This window comes from Castor canadensis, chromosome 10 (genome assembly GCF_047511655.1).
Source record: "Castor canadensis chromosome 10, mCasCan1.hap1v2, whole genome shotgun sequence".
In the NCBI taxonomy this organism is placed as follows: Eukaryota; Metazoa; Chordata; class Mammalia; order Rodentia; family Castoridae; genus Castor; species Castor canadensis.
In genome coordinates, this window is record NC_133395.1 from 110,968,087 (window position 1) to 110,990,183 (window position 22,097).

The 22,097-nt window shown below is 46.0% G+C and overlaps 2 protein-coding genes across 4 annotated transcripts in view; one reads left to right on the forward strand and one right to left on the reverse strand.

Moving 5' to 3' along the window:
• Positions 1–22,097, reverse strand: part of Btd (biotinidase) — a 45,909-nt gene that overhangs the window by 19,935 nt on the left and 3,877 nt on the right. The gene's annotated exons all lie outside the window — the stretch shown is intronic.
• LOC141411407 (uncharacterized) lies at positions 11,753–21,835 on the forward strand. Its single transcript, XM_074042894.1, has 3 exons — positions 11,753–11,858; positions 18,623–19,450; positions 20,200–21,835. Exons 1-3 carry the CDS (start codon positions 11,753–11,755, stop codon positions 20,817–20,819), a joined length of 1,554 nt encoding a protein of 517 aa, XP_073898995.1. The 3' UTR covers positions 20,820–21,835.

A 22,097-nucleotide genomic window follows, 5' to 3' on the forward strand; every position in this document is an offset into this window, starting at 1 on the left:
AGAGCAGATGAAGCAAAAGACAGACTATTAAGCTGAAAGACAAGATTGATGAATTATTACATTCAGATAGTAATAAGGAAAAAAAAAAAAAGAGAAATCAGGACCGCAACTTTCAAGACATTTGGGAACCAAGAAATAACCAGAGGGAAAAGAGGTCATCTTTAAAAATAAGGTGTTTGAACAATTGCAGCCTTTTTAAGAACAAACACAGAAGTGAGATGATATCTTCAAAGTGCTGAAAGTAACTGTCAACACAGTTACTTTACCTCTCACACTTATGTTACCTCTCACATAAACCTGCAAATAAGCCCAAATATTACAGGAGAAATTCACTCACTTGGAAATGAGCAAATAAAAAAGCCCAATATCTTTTAAAGACATGGTAAGAAAAGAAATGGAAGATCACTCACTAGAAAATTGCCACAGAGCACATAAAATGGTGACTAAACATTCTGCCATGAATGAGCACATAATAGCAATTACTTTTATAAAGACAAATGCACAACACAGACCAGAGATGAGAGCATTAAAAGCAGGAGGAGGAGAGTGGAAGAGACTGAGAGTGAGAAAAGGAAAAGGAGGAAGGGGAAGCAGGGAAAGGGTAGGACAAATGATGTGTTATTTGGCAGTTTAGGAAAGAAGAAGACAAAATAAGGCCTTTAATGAAAATAAGGCAAATATGGAAGTAGCCTGAAGGAATGAAGATAATATAAATTAAGCAAGTTATAAAAGAGGTCAGGAATTAGGAAAGTGAGCAACATGAAAGGGAACATAGATTTGAAAAGGAGTCTAGAGAAAATGACAGATAAGGACAGGTGAGTGAGCTTCAACATATGTGTTCCAGGAAAATCCATGAAAGAAAAGGAAATAATGTATGGTGGCCACACCCCAAGGGAACTCCTCTTTCCTTCCAAAGTGGGAACTGTGCATTGCTTCTAGCCAACAGAGTATGACAAAGGTGAAGGGATTTCACATATGTTATCAAAATCCCAAAACATTTAATCTTTGATTAATCAAAACTAATTATCCCAAATGGACCTGGGATAAAAGCCTATAAAAGAAGGCAAAAGCTTTTAAAAGAAGAACCAGGGTACTTCAAGAGGTTGGGCCAAACTCTCCTGCTGTCCTTGATTAAACAAGCCACCAAGAATTCTACCGATGTGATGAAATTCATTCTTCCAACAACCAGTTGAATTTGGAAAAGAACTCAGCCTTAGCTGAGACTGTAGGCCCAGGAAACACCTTCACTAAGATCCTGAGCACATCCAGCAAGGCCATGCTTAGACTTCTGGCCCAGAGAAATTTTGAGGTCGTAAATGAGTCCTGTTTTAAGCTGCTAAGTGGGTGTTAGGTAATTTTTTATGCACTACATATCAGGAAATAAATTTAAATATATAATGGAAGAGTATTCTCCAAAAGTAAAAGCTGATTTGAATTTATAGATTGAAAGGAGAGAGTAAAGTAAAATATAAGTTCCTGATATTCAAAGATAAAGAATCATTTGGGAAGCCAAATGAAAAAGATCAAATGCATGTCTAAGGGCAAAAGTCAGGCTGTTCTCAGACTTTATCACAATAGTATCAATGCTAGCAAAAGCCTATAGAGTCTTTTCAGAAAAGAAAATATGAACCAGAGATTTTACACTATACCAAGTATAAAAATTAAACAGATAATAGGTTTGAAAATGCAAGAACTGAGGGACTTTTATTATCAGCCACCTCATCAGTCTTTCTTGAAAAAAATGTGTCAAGGATAAACTTCTACTAAGCAAGACATGAATAGGAAAACTATGGCAAGAACCTTGAATATAAAGTAAGTATGAAGATTATGTTTATAGAACACAATGTAAATATTATAAACTTTGGTAATATAGAAATTATAAAACTAATAAAAGGTGGCAAGAGTGAGGGAAATAATACAGTGTTGAAGAAAGCAGAAATCAGGTAATAAAAGTGGAAATTAAATTAGAAAACAAAGTGACATAACTAATAAAGAAGTCCAAGAGGTTGTTCTTTGAGGAAATAAAGATAAATCATCAGCTAATCTAATCAATGGGAAGAAAGAGAAATATAAAAAATAAGTAATGATAAAGACAATAGGAAATATTTATATATAGAGATAATGTTAAACAATAATGAAAAACCTATTAATTCAAATCTGTTTTTAAAAGGTACTGGGGTTTGAACTCAGGGCCTTGTGCTTGCTAGGCAGGTGCTTTACCACTTGAGCCATGCCCTCAGCCCCTACTCATTCAATTCCATATTATTTTGAACACTGAGATAAAGTGGTTAATTTTCTAGAAGAATCTATTTTACCAAAACTTCAGGTAAAAGAGGAAACTGAATCAAGTCAACAATCATAGAAGAAATAGTTGTCTAACAACTATCTCCCCCCATTCTACACCTTCAAAATAGGCTCAGGTACTTTCTAGAGGAATTCTAACTATATAGGAACAAAAAATCCCAATGATACATACTTAACATGTCATAGGATATAGGAAAAGAATAATTTTTTCTTATGAAGAAATAAAATTTTAATAACAGAATCTGACAAAGGTGGGTTTTCAAAGAGGACAGGGGTCCTTCTTTCTTTCTGCCTCACTATCTTCACGTGTATCTTCCATCTTCAGGGTCACCTCAGGGTGGCACAGAAGTAGGAGGGTACCTGCCCTCCATCGGCTTTCTCACATCCCTGTCTGGTGACCTCCATTGAAATTGCTTTGGCCCTATGGGGACACATAACTACTTCTAGCTACAAGGAGGGCTGGGCAATGTAAACTATTTTACCATTTTGAAAAATCATGACTTTGGTAGTGGGGGGAAAGGTGGCCCAAACAATGTATATACATGTGAGTAAATGTAAAAACGATAAAATAAAAAAAACAGAAAAATCATGACTTTGCCAGATACAGGACATGCCATTAAATCTGAATTTCAGATAGAAATTCTGTTAGAATATTCTTATGCTAAAAATATTATCACTGTCAATCTGAAATTCAAACTTAACTAGGAGTCTGGGTTTCTTATTTTGTTTTTATTTAGTTAAATCTGACAACCTTCCCATAAGTTATCAAGTAATTATAATCTTGACTTTTACAGTAATCACTTCCTTATTTTTAAAAATAGCTTTGTCACCTAATGCACATCCCTGTATATTTAACTTAGTTTTGAGCATTTGTTTTTTGTTTTTTGTTTTTTTCTTGTGGTACTGGGGTTCAAACTCAGGGCCCCATGCTTGCTAGGCAGGCACTCTACCACTTGAGCCACTCCATCAGCCCCAGTTTTGAGCATTTGAAAAATAATCAATATACCTTTTCATCAACAAGTTATCTCTTCTATTTCCTATTTACATCTTTTCTATTTACAATAGATAAGATGGTCTCAAAAGAATGAAACAGAGGGAGTACTTGTCCTACTAACATCAAGACATTTTCAAAATATGGGCTGGCAGTGTAGCTCAAGTGGTAGAGCACCTGCCTAGCACAAGTGTGATGCCCTCAGTTCAAGCCCCAGTACTGCCCAAAAAATATATATGTATACACACACAAACACATGAAAACTTGATATATGATTGGCGACACTATATATCATTAGAATAAGAATGAACTAGCCCAGCACCAGTGGCTCATGCCTGTAATCCTAGCTACTCAGGAGACAGAGATCAGGAGGATCATGGTCCACAGCCAGCCTGGGCAAATAGCTCACAAGACTCAAAAAAACCATCACAAAAGAAAGGGCTGGCAGACTGCTCAAGCAATAAGAGGGCCTACCTAGCAAGCGTGAGGCCCTGAGTTCAAAACCCCAGTGCTGCCAAAAAAAAAAAAAAAAAGAATGAACTGTACTATAAATGGTGCTTAGACTACTGAATATTATAATAAATTGACTGCTACACAAATGCCCAGCAATTGTTCCCTTCTTTATATCCATATTTCCTTATCACGTAACTTTAATGCTTTCACATTTTCTGTCTTTTCTGTCAAAGGAGTTAATGTAAAACTATCACTGTGTAGATGCCAGCTCACCTCCCCAAATTGCTGTCTACATGCTTTGAGAGATATTGCTTGACCTTGCAAGTTCTTGAGGTCAAACAAAGAGCTGTTTATCACCAGATGTCCTAATCTCAAACTGCTTGCTTAAAGATGAATATTGCCCAAAAGAATTTTCTTGTTCTGCCTGCTTCAAGGTGCCCCTTACCCTATGTGCCCCTTTCCTAAGTAACCACAAAGATTGTGAACCCAAACCCATCCATCAGAGTGATGAACAGAGAGAGATAAAAACTGAGCTGACTCCCTACTCAGTGTGTTCTGCCTATCAGACTATGGTCTGTGGCTACACTCTTCTGCAGAAGTAAAACTTTTCTTTTTACCTTGTTAAGCGACTCCCATATGTTTCTTTGGTCATCATTTAGGAATGGCATGTCTAACAGAGACTAAACTCAGCCATGTAACTTGCTGTGGCTGATGGGACATTGCCAAACATGGTATACAGAGGCTTATTCCTTCTGTGGCCTGCTGATGTCATATGATGAAATCCAGGTGGATGGGTGATGAGGGGTACATGGCTCAGTGGCAGTTATGCCAGAAACCTAGGTGAATATGTCCCAATCAGTCAACCTCCAGTGGCAGAGTCACCTAGGTGACTGGCAACTGACCATAGACACGTGACTGAGCCCAGCTTAGCCCAGCCTCACAGGAATGCAAGTTAAATAAATGGTAGTTATCTTAAGCCACTAAACTTTGGGGTGGTTAATTACCCAGTAAGCCTAATTGACACAGATTTTATACAGGGTGGGAATCTGGTTTCCTACCACCAATAACATAAAAAAAAGAAAAACTCCAGGCAGATTAGACTAGAGACTTAAGTATGAAAAATAAGCTGGAGCAAGGTGTGGTGGTGCAGGTCTGTAATCCCAGGACTCAGGAGGTGAAAGTAGAAGGATCACAAGTTAGAGATCTTGTCTCAAAACAAATATGGAAAATATGACTTAAAATTTTAATTCAGAAAACACTTCATAACCTCAGATAAGGAGTTTTTAAAGCAAGATATGAAAAACATAAAACATAACAGAAAAGAATTGTCACATATAACTATAAAACTTTGTATATCAAAAGTAACTCAGGCTGGTGGAGTGGCTCAAGTGGTAGAGAGCCTGCCTAGCAAGTATGAGGTCCTGAGTTCAAACCCCAGTAGCACAACTTAACCTTATTAGTAACAGGAAATGGAAATGAGAAGCCATTTCACATCTATCAGATTGGCAAAAATTTTTAAAGTTCCCAACTGAGGTCATAGGGAAAGGAGAATTCTCACACACAGATGGTGTGAGTATAAATTCATACATTGACTCTGGAGAACAATTTGCCAATTTCTGTAAAATTACTGATGACCCCACAATACATACAAATAGAAACTCTCACTCATGTGTACAACAAGCAGATATACTACAAAGTTCAAAACACACCGTTGATATATTAAAAAGCTAAAAGTAACCTAAATATCTGCTGTTGTAGCAGGAATGAGGGCCAGAAAAGAAGCAAATCTGTGTTCTGATAATGTAGCAGGGAGAAGGGATGGCATAGCAGAGAGATAAAACTTAAAGAATCTGAACGTGAAGAAGGTCACGTAGCACTAGCGTGAAGTAGTGCTTCAACCTATAAAACTGCATGCAACCATATATGGGTTAGCTATGCTTTTTGCTTTTGTAACCTGCTTGAAAGGGTATATAAGGTGAGACCCCTTTGTTCTGGGGGCTCAGCCTTTGGACTTGAGTCTGCTGAGTCTGTGTCAGCACAATAATATGTTGCTTTCTGCTGAATTGCCTCAGTGTCCCATGTCTCTGTTCAAGATTCCTGGTATACTATGGTTTGAGTGTGCTCCCCCAAATTCTTGTGAGAGAATCCTAATTCCTCAGTGTGGCCATACTGGAAGGTAGGGTCTAGTGGGAGGTGTCTGGGCCACAGGACCCTCTGGGGACTAAACTCCCCTGACCTCCCTGAGTCCTGTGAGCCCCATACCCACTCCAAGTCCACCAGTGCTCACCCCACATTCCCCATTCAGTTGGGGGCATCTAGCCAGTCCCTGTGAGGACACCTCCTCTCCTCAGGCCTCCACCACCCTGCAGATGTCCCTGAGGGAGTTTCAAGGCCCAGTATATTATGACCAAGATGGTCAAATACAAGGAGGATGGATATTTGTCTACCAGCCCTTTACCACCACAGACCTCCTGAACTGGAAACATTATACCCTCTCTTTTGTGGAAAAGCCTCAGGCTCTGATTGATTTGATGCAGTCACATCCAGATTCATAAACCCACCTGGACAGACTGTCGACAGCTTCTCCTGACTCTCTTTAATACTGAGGAGTGATTCCGTGTAACGTCGGCAGCTCTAAAGTGGTTAGACTATGCCCCCGAGAGCACCCTAAATCCCAAGCATATGCTCAATCTCATTTCCCCGAGGAAAACCCCCACTGGAACCCCAATGATGACCAAGACCACCAGCGGCTTGAACAGTATCAGGAGGCACTACTGGGGGCATGAAGGAAGGAAGAACAAAGCAAATGAACATGAGCAAAACAACAGAGGCCCTCCAAGGCCGGACGAGAATCCAGCCAGTTCTATGAGCGTTTGTGTGACACCTTCCATTTGTATATCGCCTTTGACCCAGAAGCCACTGAAAACCAGCGGATGATTAACACCGCTCTTGTTGGCCAAGCACAGGGGGACATAAGGTGAAAATTGCAGAAACTGGAGGGATTCCCTGGAATGAACACCAGCCAGCTTCTGGAGGTGGCCACAAGGTTTTTGTCAATCGAGATCAGGAGGCTAAACAGGAGGCTGACCGGAAGATGAAAAGGAAAGTGGACCTCCTTGCAGCAGTCCTTGCTAGATAGGCAGATGGGCCCTGGCGAGCTAATCCAGGCAGAGGCAGAGGCAATCCCCAAGGACTGCGGCAAATGCCCCAGGATGCCCAGGCCCTAGGGAGGAACTAGGACAAAATCAATGTGCCTACTGTCATCAGGAATGGCACTGGAAGAATGAATGTCCCAATGGGCCAGAGACTCCCAAAATGCCCCCCGAGACAAGAGGCAGAGACCAAGTTGTCAAGGGAAACTATCAGCTCACCTGCAGGGGAGTCAGCCCCTGGGAGGAAAACAATGTCAGACTGGCAGGCCTGGAAGGCCATGAGGAGGACTAGAACAGAGTGGGTTCCATTACACTGTGCCCCCAGGAGTCTATGGTCTGAATGAAAATAGGAGCCTATTCCATTGATCTCATGGTGGATACAGGTGCAGAACATTCATTTGTGACCCAACCAGTGGGCCCTCTTTCCAAAAGGCATACAACTATTATCGGGGCTACAGGACACCAGGCTGCTGCCCCTTCTTAGTGGCTAGATGATACAATCTTGGGAGTCATGAAGTAAGGCATGAATTCCTTTATCTCCCTGATTGCCCTGTGGGCCTGATGGGCAGGGACTTATGCAAACTGAGGACACAGATAACTTTTGATTTGGATGGCACAGCAGCCTTAAAGTTGAGAGGACCTGAGACAAAGACTCTAATCCTCACAGTTGCACAAGAAGAGGAAGAGTGGCTTTATGCCTCTGAGGGAAGGCCTCCTGAGATTCCTGAGCATCCCTTCAAGATTCCAGGTGTATGTGCTGAAGATAACCCACCCAGGTCTGGCCCAAAATGTGCCCCCCAGTAGTGGTGGAACTCAAGCCAAGAGCCACACCCACCAGCCAGAAACAGTACTTCATCCCCTGCTAGGCCCAAGACAGAATTCAAAAACACTTTGACAGACTCCTAAAATATGGGATCCTCCGACCTTGCCAGTCATCCTGGAACACCCCCTTATCACCAGTCCAGAAACCAGGGACTGAGGATTTCAGGCAGTTCAGGACCTCCAGGCAGTCAATTCAGCAACTGTCACTTTGCACCCCATAGTCCCAAATCCATACATGCTTTTTAGGCCTTGTCCCAGCTGAGGCAAAGTTTTTTCCCTCTCTAGAGCTTAAACACGCATTCTTCTGCATCCACCTAGCCCCACAGAGCCAGCCTATTTTTGCCTTCTAGTAGGAAAATCTCAATACTGGGGAAAGGGACAACTAGCATGGACTCAATTGCCACAAGGTTTCAAAACTTTGCCCCCTATCTTAAGAACTGCCTTGGCACCCAACCACAAAGCCTTTTCAGCTGACCAGCACGGCTGCACACTCCTCCAGTATGTATATGACCACCTGTTGGCTGGACCAACTCAGGAGGACTGTATGGAAGGGACTTGCCTTCTCCTTTCTCTTTTATGGGAGGCAGGATACAAAGTCTTTAGGAAAAAGGCCCAGTTTTGCCAAAACACTGTAAAATACCTTGGCTTTCATCTGTCCCAGTGGCAACACAAGCTTGGCCCTGAGAGGAGACAGGCTTCTGTTCCCCTAAGACCCGCCAGCAAATCAGAGTTTTTGGGAGTTGCAGGTTTCTGCCAAATCTGGATCCCTAACTACTCCCTCTTGGTCAAACCCCTCTATGAACCCACAAAGGGGGGAGAATGGAAACCTTTAGTATGGGGGAGAGAACAAGGGAAAGCCTTTAAAGAAATCAAGAGGACACTCACAAATGCCCCTGCTCTAGGCCTGCTGGATGTGATGAAGCCCTTTTTCCTGTATGTCCATGAGCGAAAGGGGACAGCTATTGGGGTCTGGATCCAGCTACTAGTCCCCTGGCATCATCCAGTGGCTTACTTGTCAAAACAACTTAATGGCATTTCCTGAGGCTGCCTGCCTTGCCTGCATGCCCTAGCAGCCACTGCTGCCCTGGTGAAAGAAGCAGACAAACTTACCTTAGGGCAAGAACTTACTGTCCAGGTCCCCCATTACATCCTGACACTCATGATGGAGTATAAGGGAAATTATGGCTGACTAACTCTCAGATAGTCAAATACCAGAGTATGCTATGTGAAAACCTATGCATCCAGCTGGAGGTTGTTAAGACTCTATCTAAACCTGGCCACCCTATTGCTGGTTGGCTTGGGCACCCTGGAGCATGACTGCTTAGAGGTTATGAATGAGGTTTTCTTGAGCTGGCCAGATTTAACTGATCAGCCTATGAGCAGTCCAGACATTGAATATTTCACAGATGGCAGCAGCTTTGTGCAGGACAGCACATACCACCATTAGGTGGTGACTTGACTCAGTCATTGAGGCCCACCCGCCGCTTCTGCACAAAAGGCTGAACTTGTTACCCTCAGGTAGGCATTCCAGCTTGCTGCAGGAGTACAGGTAAACATCTACACTGACTCTAAATATGCCTTCACAACCATTCATGTCCATGGGGACATATATAAAGAGAGTGATTCATTAAGTTGGGGAAAAAAAGTATCAAGTATGAGCAGGGAATCCTCAAATTGCTAGATACTGTGTGGGCCCCTAAACAGGCCACACTACCAAGGGCACCACAAGGGAGATGCAACAATTGCCCGGGGAAACCGGAAAGCTGACAAGTAGGCCAAACAAGTGGCCCTCACAAGGGGACCAGCCCCAACAGATGCCTTGTTCCCATGCCCTTAACTGAATGGGATCCATGGTATGCCATAAGAACAGGCTTGGTTTAAGACTGAGGAGGGAAATTTTCTACTGGATGGATGGTGGAAGTTTGCCAATGGCTATATTGCCATACCTGAGTCACTGGCCCCTACATTTGTCAAGCAATTCCACAAAGAAACTCATTCAGGGCAAACAGCCCTTGAGACCACCCTGGCCCAGCACTTTTATGAACCCAAACTCTCCAGCATAAGTAAGGCAGTATGTGAAAAATGTAGCCTATGTGCCAAAAACAACCCCAGGCAAGAGTGCCTCCCCAGGTGCACAGCATTGGCGGAACACCTCTTGAAAACCTTGTCTTGGACTTTACTGAAATGCCGTGAGCTTGAGGATCCAAATACCTGTTGGTGCTTGTCTGTACCTTCTCAGGATGGGTGGAAGCCTTCCCTATGTGGACTGAAGAGGCCTAGGAGGTGGTCAGATGTCTGCTAAAGGAAATCATCCCTCAGTTTGGAGTACCTGTGTCTACTAAGGCAGATAATGGTCCAGCCTTTGTGACTGAGGTGGTACAGCTGATGGCTAAGGGCTTAGGAATCACCTGGAAGTTGTACACAGCCTACCACCCCCAGAGTTCAGGAAAAGTGGAGCATATGAATAGAACTCTGAAATTACAGTTGGGAAAACTATGTCAGGAGATCCATCTGCAATGGGATCAATTACTACCCACATCATTATTAAGGATTAGGTCTAGTCCCATGAAGCAGACAGGGATCTCACCCTTTGAAGTCCTTTATGGACACCCACCACCCTTAATCAAGGGCATATGGGGGGGGACCTCAAGGAAGTAGGTGACCTCACCTTGAGGCAACAGATGCAAGCCCTCAGGTTGACTTTGTCAAGAATCAATGACTAGGTCTGGGAGAGACTTCTGTCAGCCTGAAAACTGCCATGCACCCTTATAGGCCAGGGGATGCTGTCTGGGTAAAAGAATGGAATGTCCAACTGTTAAAGCCTCTTTGGGGAGGCCCTTTTGTTGTTATTCTGTCTATCCCCACTGCAGTTAAAGTAGTAGAGACTGCTCCTTGGATCCACCGCAGCCAAGTAAAGCCAGCATCTCTTGAGTGGGAATACATCCCTGATCTGGCTTCACTGAGCAAGGTCACCCTCTGGAATGCCCATGCCCTTCCTCGGCAAGACTCTGCTTCATGGGAAACAACAGAGGACTACAGACAGCAGAATGACAGCTCTGGTCTAGTCAGTCCAGAATCTGACTAGTCTACCCATGGTGGAAGGTTGAGGAGTCATCTTTTCCTTTCAGGGATGGGTCTTTTCCATGTTTCCCTTTTTGTTGTATCTAATCAGTTCCTTGCTTGGGAACTTAGATCTTGAACTGTGATCTATGTATGCATACCACTGGGGCAGGAAGTGTTGTCACCAGTGCTTTGCTTTTCCATATTTACTTCTCTTGTGCAGGAGCTGTCATTGGGTCATGTACCCACAACCGTACCATCTATTCAGTGTGCTCCCATGGTAATCAGCATGTCTGCTTCAACCCCACCTACAGCCCTCAGGAGCAATGGTTGGAGGTCTGGAGATCTGACAGCACTATGGGGATTAGGGACCTCATTAACCGCACCCGGGTGTTCAATCCTGATAAGACAGTTTCAGTTTTTTGATGCGTGTGTGGCCATAGACCAAGGTGGATGTGGTGGTATAGGCTGTGGCTGTGGAGGCCTAACCTGGGAGAGAGCCTATATGTTAAATGATAAATACATGTGCCCGGACCGGTGCAGCAGGTCATGTGGTGGCACAGATTGCCATTATGTGTTTACTGGAGTTGTGTCTCATGGGCTACTTGGCAGACAGTAGGACACTTGGCTCCCTTCCACAAGGGAACACCTACACCTTGGCAATTGTAATCCTGTAAATTTTACTATACTTAAGCCCTCAGATTGGGAACAGGGATGTATGGTCAGTGTAAAGATAAATGGAAAGGGGTATGATCCTGGGACCCTGTTGCACCTCAAGTTAGTGACTATCAACCATGAGAGTTCCTTTTACCAAGTCTTTCATTCCTTTTATGAGAAAATGAAAAAGTGAGTTCCCTATATCTGACAAGACCAAAAACTTATTCCTCTCATTGGCTGAGTCTATAGCCCAGCCACTGAATGTCACTTCATGCTATGCTTGTGAATGAACCAACATGGGAGACCACGGGCCATGAGAAGCAAGGGAGCTAGACCCATGGTGCCCTTTAATGAGACCACCTTCCCTAATCACAGGAAACGTGTCTGGCTCCTAAAAACTTCTATCATTGGGAACTACTGTATCTCCCACCCAAAAGGGTGGTTCTCTACCCAGGTAGGGGATTTAACTTGTTTAGGACAAAAGTTTTACAACAACACTGCCCAAAAGACCCACGATGGGGAGCTCCAAACCACACAGAACCCCAGCCCCACCCACTGGCCAACTTCTCTAATCTCCAGAAAGCTTGGAACAATCTTACCGCAAACATAGATTGGTGGGCACCCAGGTGGCCATATTGGGTCTGCGGAAGCAAGGTTATATGGTGCTACTTAGAAGCTGGTTTGACTCTTGCATACTAGGCTCAATCCTTCTTGCTTCCCCTCAGATAAGGTGAAAAACTAGGAGACCCCATATATGAAGAAAAATTAAGTAGACAAAAATGGGATGCTTTACAAATTGGCAATTGGAAAGATAACGAATGGCCTCCTGAGTGAATCATCCAGTACTATGGTCCTGCCACTTGGGCAGAAGATAGATCCTGTAGCTATCGCACCCCAATCTATATGCTAAACCATTGCTGAAATTATAACAAATGAAACTGCAAGAGTCCTCAATTTATTGGTTAAGCACAGTACTAAATATAATGCCAGCTATCAAAACCAGAGACTATTTGCTTGCTTCTGAGGGAGGAATTTGTGGAAAATTTAACCTGAGCAACTGCTGCTTACAGATAGATGATAAAGGAAAGGTCATGGAGGAAACCACAGACCAAATGAGAAAAACTGCCCACATCCCATTCCAGACCTGGACAGGATAGAACCCCAGGGAATTATTTGGAGGATGGTTTTCAACTTTCAGGGGATTCAAAACCCTTATAATTGTTATACTGTTGATTTTCGGGGCTTGTCTGGTTCTGCCCTGCCTGGCCCCCCTGATTGTAAGGTCTGTCTCCAGACTTATCGAGGCCACAGTCAAAAGAAAGGCAGCTGCCCATGTAATGATGCTATGGGAATACAAATCCCTACATCCAGATGATGCTCTTTGACCCTAGGAGGGTCAAAGGGGGGAATAATGTAGCAGGGAGGAGAACCAGAAAAGAAGCAAGCAAGTCTGTTCTGATAATGTAGCAGGGGGAGGGGATGGCATAGCAGGGAGATAAAACTTAAAGAATCTAAATGTGAAGAAGGTCACGTAACACTGGGGTGAAGTAGCCAATTATGTTACATGCAACCACATATGGGTTAAGCTTTGCTTTTTGCTTCTGTAACCTGCTTGCAAGGGTATATAAGGTGAGACCCCTTTGTTCTGGGGGCTCAGCCTTTGGACTTGAGTTTGCTGAGTCTGTGTCGGCACAATAAAACGTTGCTTTCTGCTGAATTGCCTCAGTGTCCCATGTCTGTGTTCAAGATTCCTGCTACACTATGGTTTGAGTGTGTTCCCCAAAATTCTTGTGATAGAACCCTAATTCCTCAGTGTGGCCATACTGGAAGGTCTAGTGGCCATACTGGAAGTGTCTAGGCCACAGGAGCTAAGCCCTCACAAATGAATCAATGCTTTTCTCTCAGGAATGGGTTAGCTGTCTCCAGAGTGTAGCACCCTTTTCTCTTTCTCAAGCATTTGTTTACCCTTCTACGAGGCCCTCACCAGAAACTGAGCACATGACAGCACCATGCACATGAACTTCCTATACTCTAAACAGTGAGCCAAAATAAACTTCTTTATCCAGTCTCAAATAATCCGTTATAGCAACAGAAAACGGATTAAGATAATGTACATCACCGAAAAAAATGAATGAGGGGATTACAAACATCAAATTCAAGATAGAGGTTGCCTCTATGGAACAGGGAAAGAGATGTACTGGGCAAGGGACATGCAGGAGGCTCATTGTTTTTGTTATGATGTATTTCTTTATTTTTATTTTCTTTTTTGGCAGTACTGAAGTATGAACTCAGGGCTTTGTGCTTGCTACGCAGGTGTTCTATCACTGGTCACAGCCCTGTATTTGTTAAGCAAGGGCTGGGCATACAGGTGTGTATTAATCCCTATTCCTTACATGTGTCTGACAGACGTCATAAATGTGAAATGAAATGAAAAACAATAGGTAAGCTCAAAGGAACTCACACATGATGAAATAAGTTTATAGGCTTAAGATCTTCATCAAGATGTCCCTTGCCAGGACTTAAACCACACACCCTGGAAATCACTGAGAGAGACTGCCCTAGAGGTAAGTCTTTGTTTTGCTAACACAGAGAATGATGAAAAGCAAAACAAAGCAATAAGGTGAAAGGATGTGACCTTTGCCCCAGCAGATCCCCATAGCAGAAACCAGTAAAGCCAGCACAGGATGCCCCTTGCAGGATAAGATAAACAGGATGGGGGCAGGTGGAATGTGAGGAATGTGAGGAATGTGAGCAGATTGCGAAAGACGACTAGAAGTACGTGCAAGATGTGCCCTGCCTGCTTGCTAAATGTAACCGTGTGCGCGAATACTGACCCTTGAATCTATAGGCTAAGAAGTAATGTACTCTTAAATGGATAGGCTGGAAATGTATGTGGTGTTACAAACTCATTGGCCATGTACTGTGCGGGCTTTTGCTGTAACGGCCGGTAGGGGCCTATATAAGATCTTCCCTAAAGAGGCTCGGGGTCTTGTCTGCCCAATCGGACCTGTGTGTCTGTGTGGGAGCTTGACCCTGGCTTGCCAGCTCAATAAACTCTGCTTTGTTGATTGCATTCACGAGTGACTCTCTGTCTCTCGGAGGAATAGGATTCTCGGACCCTAACATTTGGAGGTTCCACCGAGATACCCTTTTTCAAGAAGGCAGACCGTCCATGAGAAAGCAGAGGTAATTCCAAGTCCTAGGCATTGGGAGAGTCTGAGATTCTCATTTGGAGGGAACTAATTGGTAGATGATTGTTCCCGTTTGGGCCGCGGCGGAGATTTGGCCAATCCCCGGGGAGATTCATTCTGGGAATCTCGTTAAGGGGACCACGAGGTCCTGCTGGGAGAGGCTTTCCTCTCATTTGGGCTCGAGCATTTCAGGAATCCTGGCGCCAGGTGAAGAACTAATTGAACTAGTCGACCGACCACCCATCAAGTGGACGCCTTTTGGCCTGATATCCAAATTGGACGGTGAGGAGATTGAATGGGGTGCGCACCAGCGTGAGAGAAGGACCGGTCCAAGCGAGTGGTGGAGAGTGTTCTGTGTGTGTGGAGTTATTGTTGCTTTCACCCTTTTTGTTCTATCTCTCCTGGCGGTTGCTTCTCATCCCACAATGGGACAGGGACAAGCAACCCCAAAGTCTTTGATTCTCTCTCACTTTCCAGAAGTCAAAAAAAGAGCATTAAATGTGGGTCTGGTCATTAAGAAAGGTAAGTTCAACACCCTTTGTTCTGCAGAATGGCCCACCTTCGGAGTCGGATGGCCCATTCAAGGTTCCCTCTCCCTAGACCTGATCACTAAGGTCAAGGCTGTCGTTTTCCGACCAGGCAATCAAGGCCACCCAGATCAGGTCCCCTACATTTTGGTTTGGGAAGATTTAGCGGGGAACCCCCCCCTCCTTGGTTAACAGCTTTTCTGACTCACCCCTCCAGTTCGGCTCCCGGGGCTAAAACCCCAGTCACGCCTGCCTTGGTTATAAAAGAGGAAGAGAAACCTCCCCTTCCCTCCCTGACCAGTCCTCAAAATAGGACACCCTCTTTACCACCCCTGGTCTTACCGGAGAGTTCCCCCCTTTACCCATCCCTCGCGGGGGTAGAGGAAGATCGGCCGCCCCCATACGTGACTCCCCCTGGTCAGGCCAGTGCTCCGGAGGAGGAAATTTCCTCATCCTCCTCAACAGGACCGACGGCCGGAGGAGGAATGGGTCGAAGACTCCGCCCCCGAGGGGTACGGGAAAGGGAGGGAGAAGATGGGCCCTCCTCATCAACACATGGGGAGGAAACTGTCCCCACATTTCCAGTCTGGACGGTAGGCCAAGGAGGACCGGGAGGGGGGCAACAGTTTCAGTACTGGCCCTTCTCCTCCAGTGATCTATATAACTGGAGGACGCAGAACCCACCCTTTTCAGAAGACCCTAAGTGTCTCATAGATCTCCTGGAGTCCGTCCGTCATGCATACACACCGCCCCACATGGGACGACTGTCACCAGCTGCTCAATACTCTTTTTACAACAGAGGAGTGGGAGCGCATCCTCCACGAAGCTAGAAAGAACGTCTTGGGGGACAACGGGAGACCCACAACCCTCCAACCGGCCATAGACGAGGCCTTCCCCCTACGCCGCCCTGATTGGGATTTCGGGACAGCAGAAGGTAGGGAGCGTCTCCAAATCTACCGCCAGACTCTTATGGCAGGTCTCCGAGCGGCTGCTAGGAGGCCCACCAACTTTGCAAAGGTAAAGGCAGTTATCCAAGGGGAAAATGAAAGCCCGGCCGGTTTCTTAGAGCGCCTCTATGAGGCATACTGTCAGTACACCCCTATTGACCCCGAGGTGGAGATCCACTGGTCTGCTGTGGTATTCTCATTCATTAATCAGGCAGCTCCAGACATTAGGAGAAAACTTAGGGGAGATAACCATTAGGGAAATGTTACAGATAGCAGAGAAGGTCTTTACCGCAAGGGAAACTCCAGAAGAAAGGGAGGAAAGGCGGAGAAAGGAAGACAGGGAGGCCCAGGAGAAATTGAGAAAGGAGGACAGGGAGTTCCAGGCTAAGGAGAACCGAAAGCAACAAAGAGAAATGGCCCGTATTTTTCTAGTGGGTTGTCCGGGACCAACCCAGGGAAGGAGGCCATGCCAGGACCCCGGATAAGGAACACTGTTTTTACTGTAAGGAGACTGGGCATTGGAAGAGAGAGTGCCCTAAGTTAAAGGGAAGAAGAGGGTTTGGCAGGAGACCAGGAGGTAACAGGGAAAGGGAACGAGCAGTGGAGCAGCCCAGAGTCCTAGCCGGAGAAGAGGACTGAGGGAGATGGGGCTCGGACCCCCTCCCCGAGTCTTGGGTAACTGTATGTGTGGAGGGGAAGCCGATGGGGTTCATGGTGGATACCGGCGCCCAGTATTCGGTCTTAAACAAGGCATGTGGACCTTTGAACAAGGAACGAACAAGTGTAGTTCAGGGGGCCACGGGTACACAGTTATGCTCATGGACTACCAAAAGAAAGGTAGACTTAGGAAAACACCAGGTCACACACTCCTTCCTGGTCGTCCCTGAGAGCCCCGCTCCCTTGCTCAGACGGGACCTGCTCACCAAAGTAGGGGCCCATATCTATTTTGAACCAGATGAAATAATTGTGACTGATTGGGAGGGGAGCCCGATACACATCCTGTCCCTATCATTGGCTGACGAATATCGACTGTTTGAGAGCCGACAGGAGCCAGGAGGGGACATAGCTCAATGGCTAAAAAGGTTTCCCACAGCCTGGGCAGAGACTGCGGGAATTGGCCTTGCCAAACACCTCCCTCCCGTAGTTATACAATTGAAGGCTTCTGCTCTTCCCATTCGGGTAAAACAGTATCCTATGCCCAAAGAGGCTCGAAGAGGCATAGCCCCTCATATTCGCAGGCTAATAAAGGAAGGAGTACTGCGGCCTTATCGGTCCGCCTGGAATACTCCTCTGCTCCCCGTCCAAAAGCCAGGAAGCGGGGACTATAGGCCTGTGCAAGACCTGTGAAAGGTAAATGAGCAGGCGGAGGACATTCATCCCACTGTACCGAATCCCTATACCTTGCTCAGTCACCTACCGCCCTCACAAGTATGGTATACAACCCTTGATTTGAAAGATGCTTTCTTCAGCATTCCATTGTCAGAAATCAGCCAGCCGCTATTTGCATTCGAATGGCAAGAGGATGGGGGCCGGACCGGACAGCTCACTTGGACCAGACTGCCACAAGGATTTAAAAATTCTCCCACCCTGTTTAACGAGGCCCTGAGCCAGGACCTGGAGCCCTTTCACCGGAGTCACCCGCGAGTCACTCTACTACAGTATGTTGATGACTTACTGTTAGCGGCAGAAACCCGAGAGGAGTGCAGCGAGGCTACTGAACACCTGCTAACGGAGTTAGGTGAGCTGGGATATCAGGCGAGTGCCAAGAAGACCCACATCTGTGAAAGGTCAGTGACATATCTGGGTTATCGGATCGCAGATGGGGCAAGATGGCTGACTGATGCCATGAAACAGACTATTTTGACTATTCCACCCCCCATATCCACTAGGGGAGTGAGAGAGTTCCTGGGCTCCGCAGGGTTCTGTAGACTCTGGATTCCGGGATTTGCGGAGATAGCCAGACCCCTATATGAGGCCACGAAAGAGGCTCCGGATTGGAGGTGGGGAGAGGAACAACAGCGGGCCTTTGACCAGCTAAAGGCCGCTCTTCTCCAGGCCCCTGCCTTGACCCTACCAGACCCCACAAAATCGTTCACTCTGTTTGTGGATGAAAAAAAGGGGGTAGCCAAAGGAGTCCTGACCCAACAGTTAGGTCCCTGGAAGAGACCCGTGGCATATCTTTCCAAGAAATTAGACACAGTAGCATCAGGATGGCCCCCCTGCCTCCGCATCATAGCGGCCGTTGCCATGTTAGTGAGAGAAGCAGACAAATTAACCTTTGGACAGGCCCTCTGGGTCACGGCCCCTCACCCAGTGGAGGGAGTCCTTAAACAACCACCTGGGAAATGGATGACGAATACCAGGCTCACCCACTACCAGGGGCTCTTGCTGGATTCCCCTCGGATCACCTTCACAGATCCCGTAACTCTGAACCCTGCCACCCTGTTGCCCAACCCGGAACTACAGACACCTGTCCATGACTGCAAGGAGTTCCTCTCCGAAGTTACCCAGGTATGAGTTGACCTAAAGGACACCCCACTGTCCGGCTGTAAATTAAACTGGTACACTGATGGAAGCAGTTTTGTCCAAAATGGAGTCCAAAGGGCAGGGGCAGCAGTGGTTGACCAAGAAGGAAACACGGTATGGAGCAGCGCCCTCCCACCCGGAACCTCAGCCCAAAAGGCAGAATTAATTGCCTTGGCTGAGGCCCTGGAAAGGGCAGAAGGAAAACGAGTCAATATCTACACCGATAGCCGCTATGCTTTCGGTACCATCCACGTCCACGGAGCCATCTATCGCGAAAGGGGATTTCGCACAGCAGAAGAGAAAGGCTTAAAAAACCTGGCCGAAGTCCAGCGTCTATTAATAGCAGTGGAAAAACCAAAGGCAGTGGCAGTGATGTATGTCCCAGGCCATCAGTCTGCCAAGACTCCGGAAGCTGTCGGTAACAACAGGGCGGATCAAGAAGCTAGGAGAGCAGCAATGGTGAGTCCCTCCATGGTCGCGGCTATAGATGTGCCTGTCCCTGAGCTCCCTTCACTACCTCCCCAACCAGAGTACTCCTCGGAGGATTTCACTTGGATGAGAGCCCACTCCCTCACTAGAAAAAGGGAGGATAAATGGAGAAGCGACTTGGAAGGCAAGCTAATCCTGCCCGAGAAACTCGGCCGATTCCTGTTAGCTAACTTACATAAGTCCACCCACTTGGGGCGGAGAAAGTTGCTAGACTTGCTGACATCTGCACAACTCCGATTTCCGAACCAGACCGAGGCCATCCGTCAAATTGTGGAGGATTGTGCTAGCTGTACAGCTATGAAACCAGGACGAAGGGAGGGGCACCACACAGGTATTCGGGAACGGGGGAGGGCCCCAGGAAGAAGCTGGGAAGTGGATTTTACCAAAGTAAAACCAGGGAAGTTTGGGTACAAATATTTGCTAGTGTTCATAGATACCTTTTCGGGCTGGGTGGAGGTATTTGCTACAAAGAGGGAGACGAGTCAGGTAGTGGCAAAAGCCTTACTAGAGGAAATCATACCCAGGTACGGGGTGCCTGAGGCAATTGGGTCAGATAACGGTCCGGCTTTTGTTAGTAAAGTCCTGCAGGGACTAGCCCAGGCTATGGGGGCCAATTGGAAACTACATTATGAATATAACCCCCAGAGCTCAGGGCAAGTAGAAAGGATGAATAGGACACTAAAGAAGACTTTAGCCAAATTGGCCCTGGAGACTGGTGGTGATTGGGTGACACTCCTTCCCTTGGTCATCTTCCGAGTCCGGAACTCCCCTTATGTCCATGGGCTAACCCTCTTTGAGATCCTGTATGGGGCTCCACCCCCCATCATTCAAAGGACCTTAAGCCCGGGACTAGGTGATCTGGCCCCAAATTACCTGACTGTGCTACAGGCTCTAGCTAAGGTGCAACAACAAATATGGCCCTTAATTCAAGCGTACCATACTACTGAGAGGGTCCCGACTCTGGAACATGGCATAGTCCCGGGTGACATGGTATGGATTAAAAGGCACCAGTCTAAAACCCTAGAGCCTAGATGGAAAGGACCTTATGTTGTACTGCTTACTACCCCCACCGCCCTCAAGGTCGATGGAATTGCACCATGAGTACACCACTCCCATGTGAGACAGGCACGTCCTCAGGAGGAGCAGGGAAATTGGACTGCACGACAGCATCCCACAAATCCACTCAAGCTCCGGCTGATACAGGATGCTCCGGAAAACGAAAACACCCCAGATGCTCCGCAGCCCTCCTAGAATGGGATCATCACCTGGGTCCACTACACCCACATCAGACCGGCGGACCCGGTAGCTGTGAAGGAAGACTTCCTGCCAACAAGAAGGGTGTCCCACCACAAGGACAATTCCTTCAAACTCAAACTTCAGCAAACTGGACTTCGGTAACCTTATTCCTTTTTCTAACCCTGTCCACCACTTGCTTGGGGCATACAAATCCACATCAACCTTTTAACCTGACCTGGATGATTGTAGATGTATCCACAGGAGACATTCTTAACCAGACCTCCAAGGTGACCCCTCCTAGCACCTGGTTCCCAGAATTATACTTTGACTTAAGGGCCTTATTCACTGGCAGGGGACAATGGGATTTGCGCCAAAGTTACTTCTATGTCTGCCCCGCTCCCCAACCCAACCACAGAAAAAATGTGGAGAAATCTCAGACTATTATTGTAAGTCATGGGGTTTAGAGAGCTCAGGAGACATATGGTGGCCACCCCCCAAACGAGGGACCTTATTCAGTTAAGTAGAGTCTCTCAATCTGGTATTACATACCACCAACCTAGACCTAAAAATAAGGGATGCCCAACTCCCCCCAATTGTAATCCCATTATGATAAATTTCACTGATTTAGGAAAAAAGGTGACAAATTGGGAATTGGGTAAATCCTGGGGAGTCAGACTCTACAAAACAAATCATCCAGGAGCCCTTTTTACCTTGCAGCGTGTGCGACAATCAGTCTCTACTCTAACAATAGGACCTTGTATTCTAAACCGACTTGTGACTTTCATCAAAAACCGAATTAACACTGTCCAACTTCTGGTCCTCCGCCAACAATACCAGGCTCTTCATCCCCTTGAGAATGATTCCTCAATATAGCCCAAAGAAAAGGGGAGAATGAAAGGATGTGCCCTTTGCCCCAGCAGATCCCCATAGCAGAAACCAGTAAAGCCAGCACAGGATGCCCCTTGCAGGATAAGATAAACAGGATGGGGGCAGGTGGAATGTGAGGAATGTGAGGAATGTGAGCAGATTGCGAAAGACGACTAGAAGTACGTGCAAGATGTGCCCTGCCTGCTTGCTAAATGTAACCGTGTGCGCGAATACTGACCCTTGAATCTATAGGCTAAGAAGTAATGTACTCTTAAATGGATAGGCTGGAAATGTATGTGGTGTTACAAACTCATTGGCTATGTACTGTGCAGGCTTTTGCTGTAACGACCGGTAGGGGCCTATATAAGATCTTCCCTAAAGAGGCTCGGGGTCTTGTCTGCCCAATCGGACCTGTGTGTCTGTGTGGGCGCTTGACCCTGGCTTGCCAGCTCAATAAACTCTGCTTTGTTGATTGCATTCACGAGTGACTTTCTGTCTCTCGGAGGAATAGGATTCTCGAACCCTAACAAAGGTAAATTTTAAAAGCAAGGGGGCTGTAATGACTGTTAATAGCTAAACAGAAGAAACAATGAAAACAAAATATTTCAGTACTCATGCCATGTTACCTATGTGATAGCTGACATCTCTTCTCTTGAGGGCCACTCTGAAGTCTGGGTTCTATCACAAGGAGATGAATCTCTTACATCCTCAAAACACACATATAGTGGTCACCATTTCCTAGCGTATTTTATATACCAGGAGACACCCTTGTTAATGTTTACTGCTAATGTCAAACTTTCCCAAATTTGCTTTGAAAGAAAAATCCATAATGACTGAAACAAAGTCAAAATGGGGAAACAACATTCCTTCTGTTT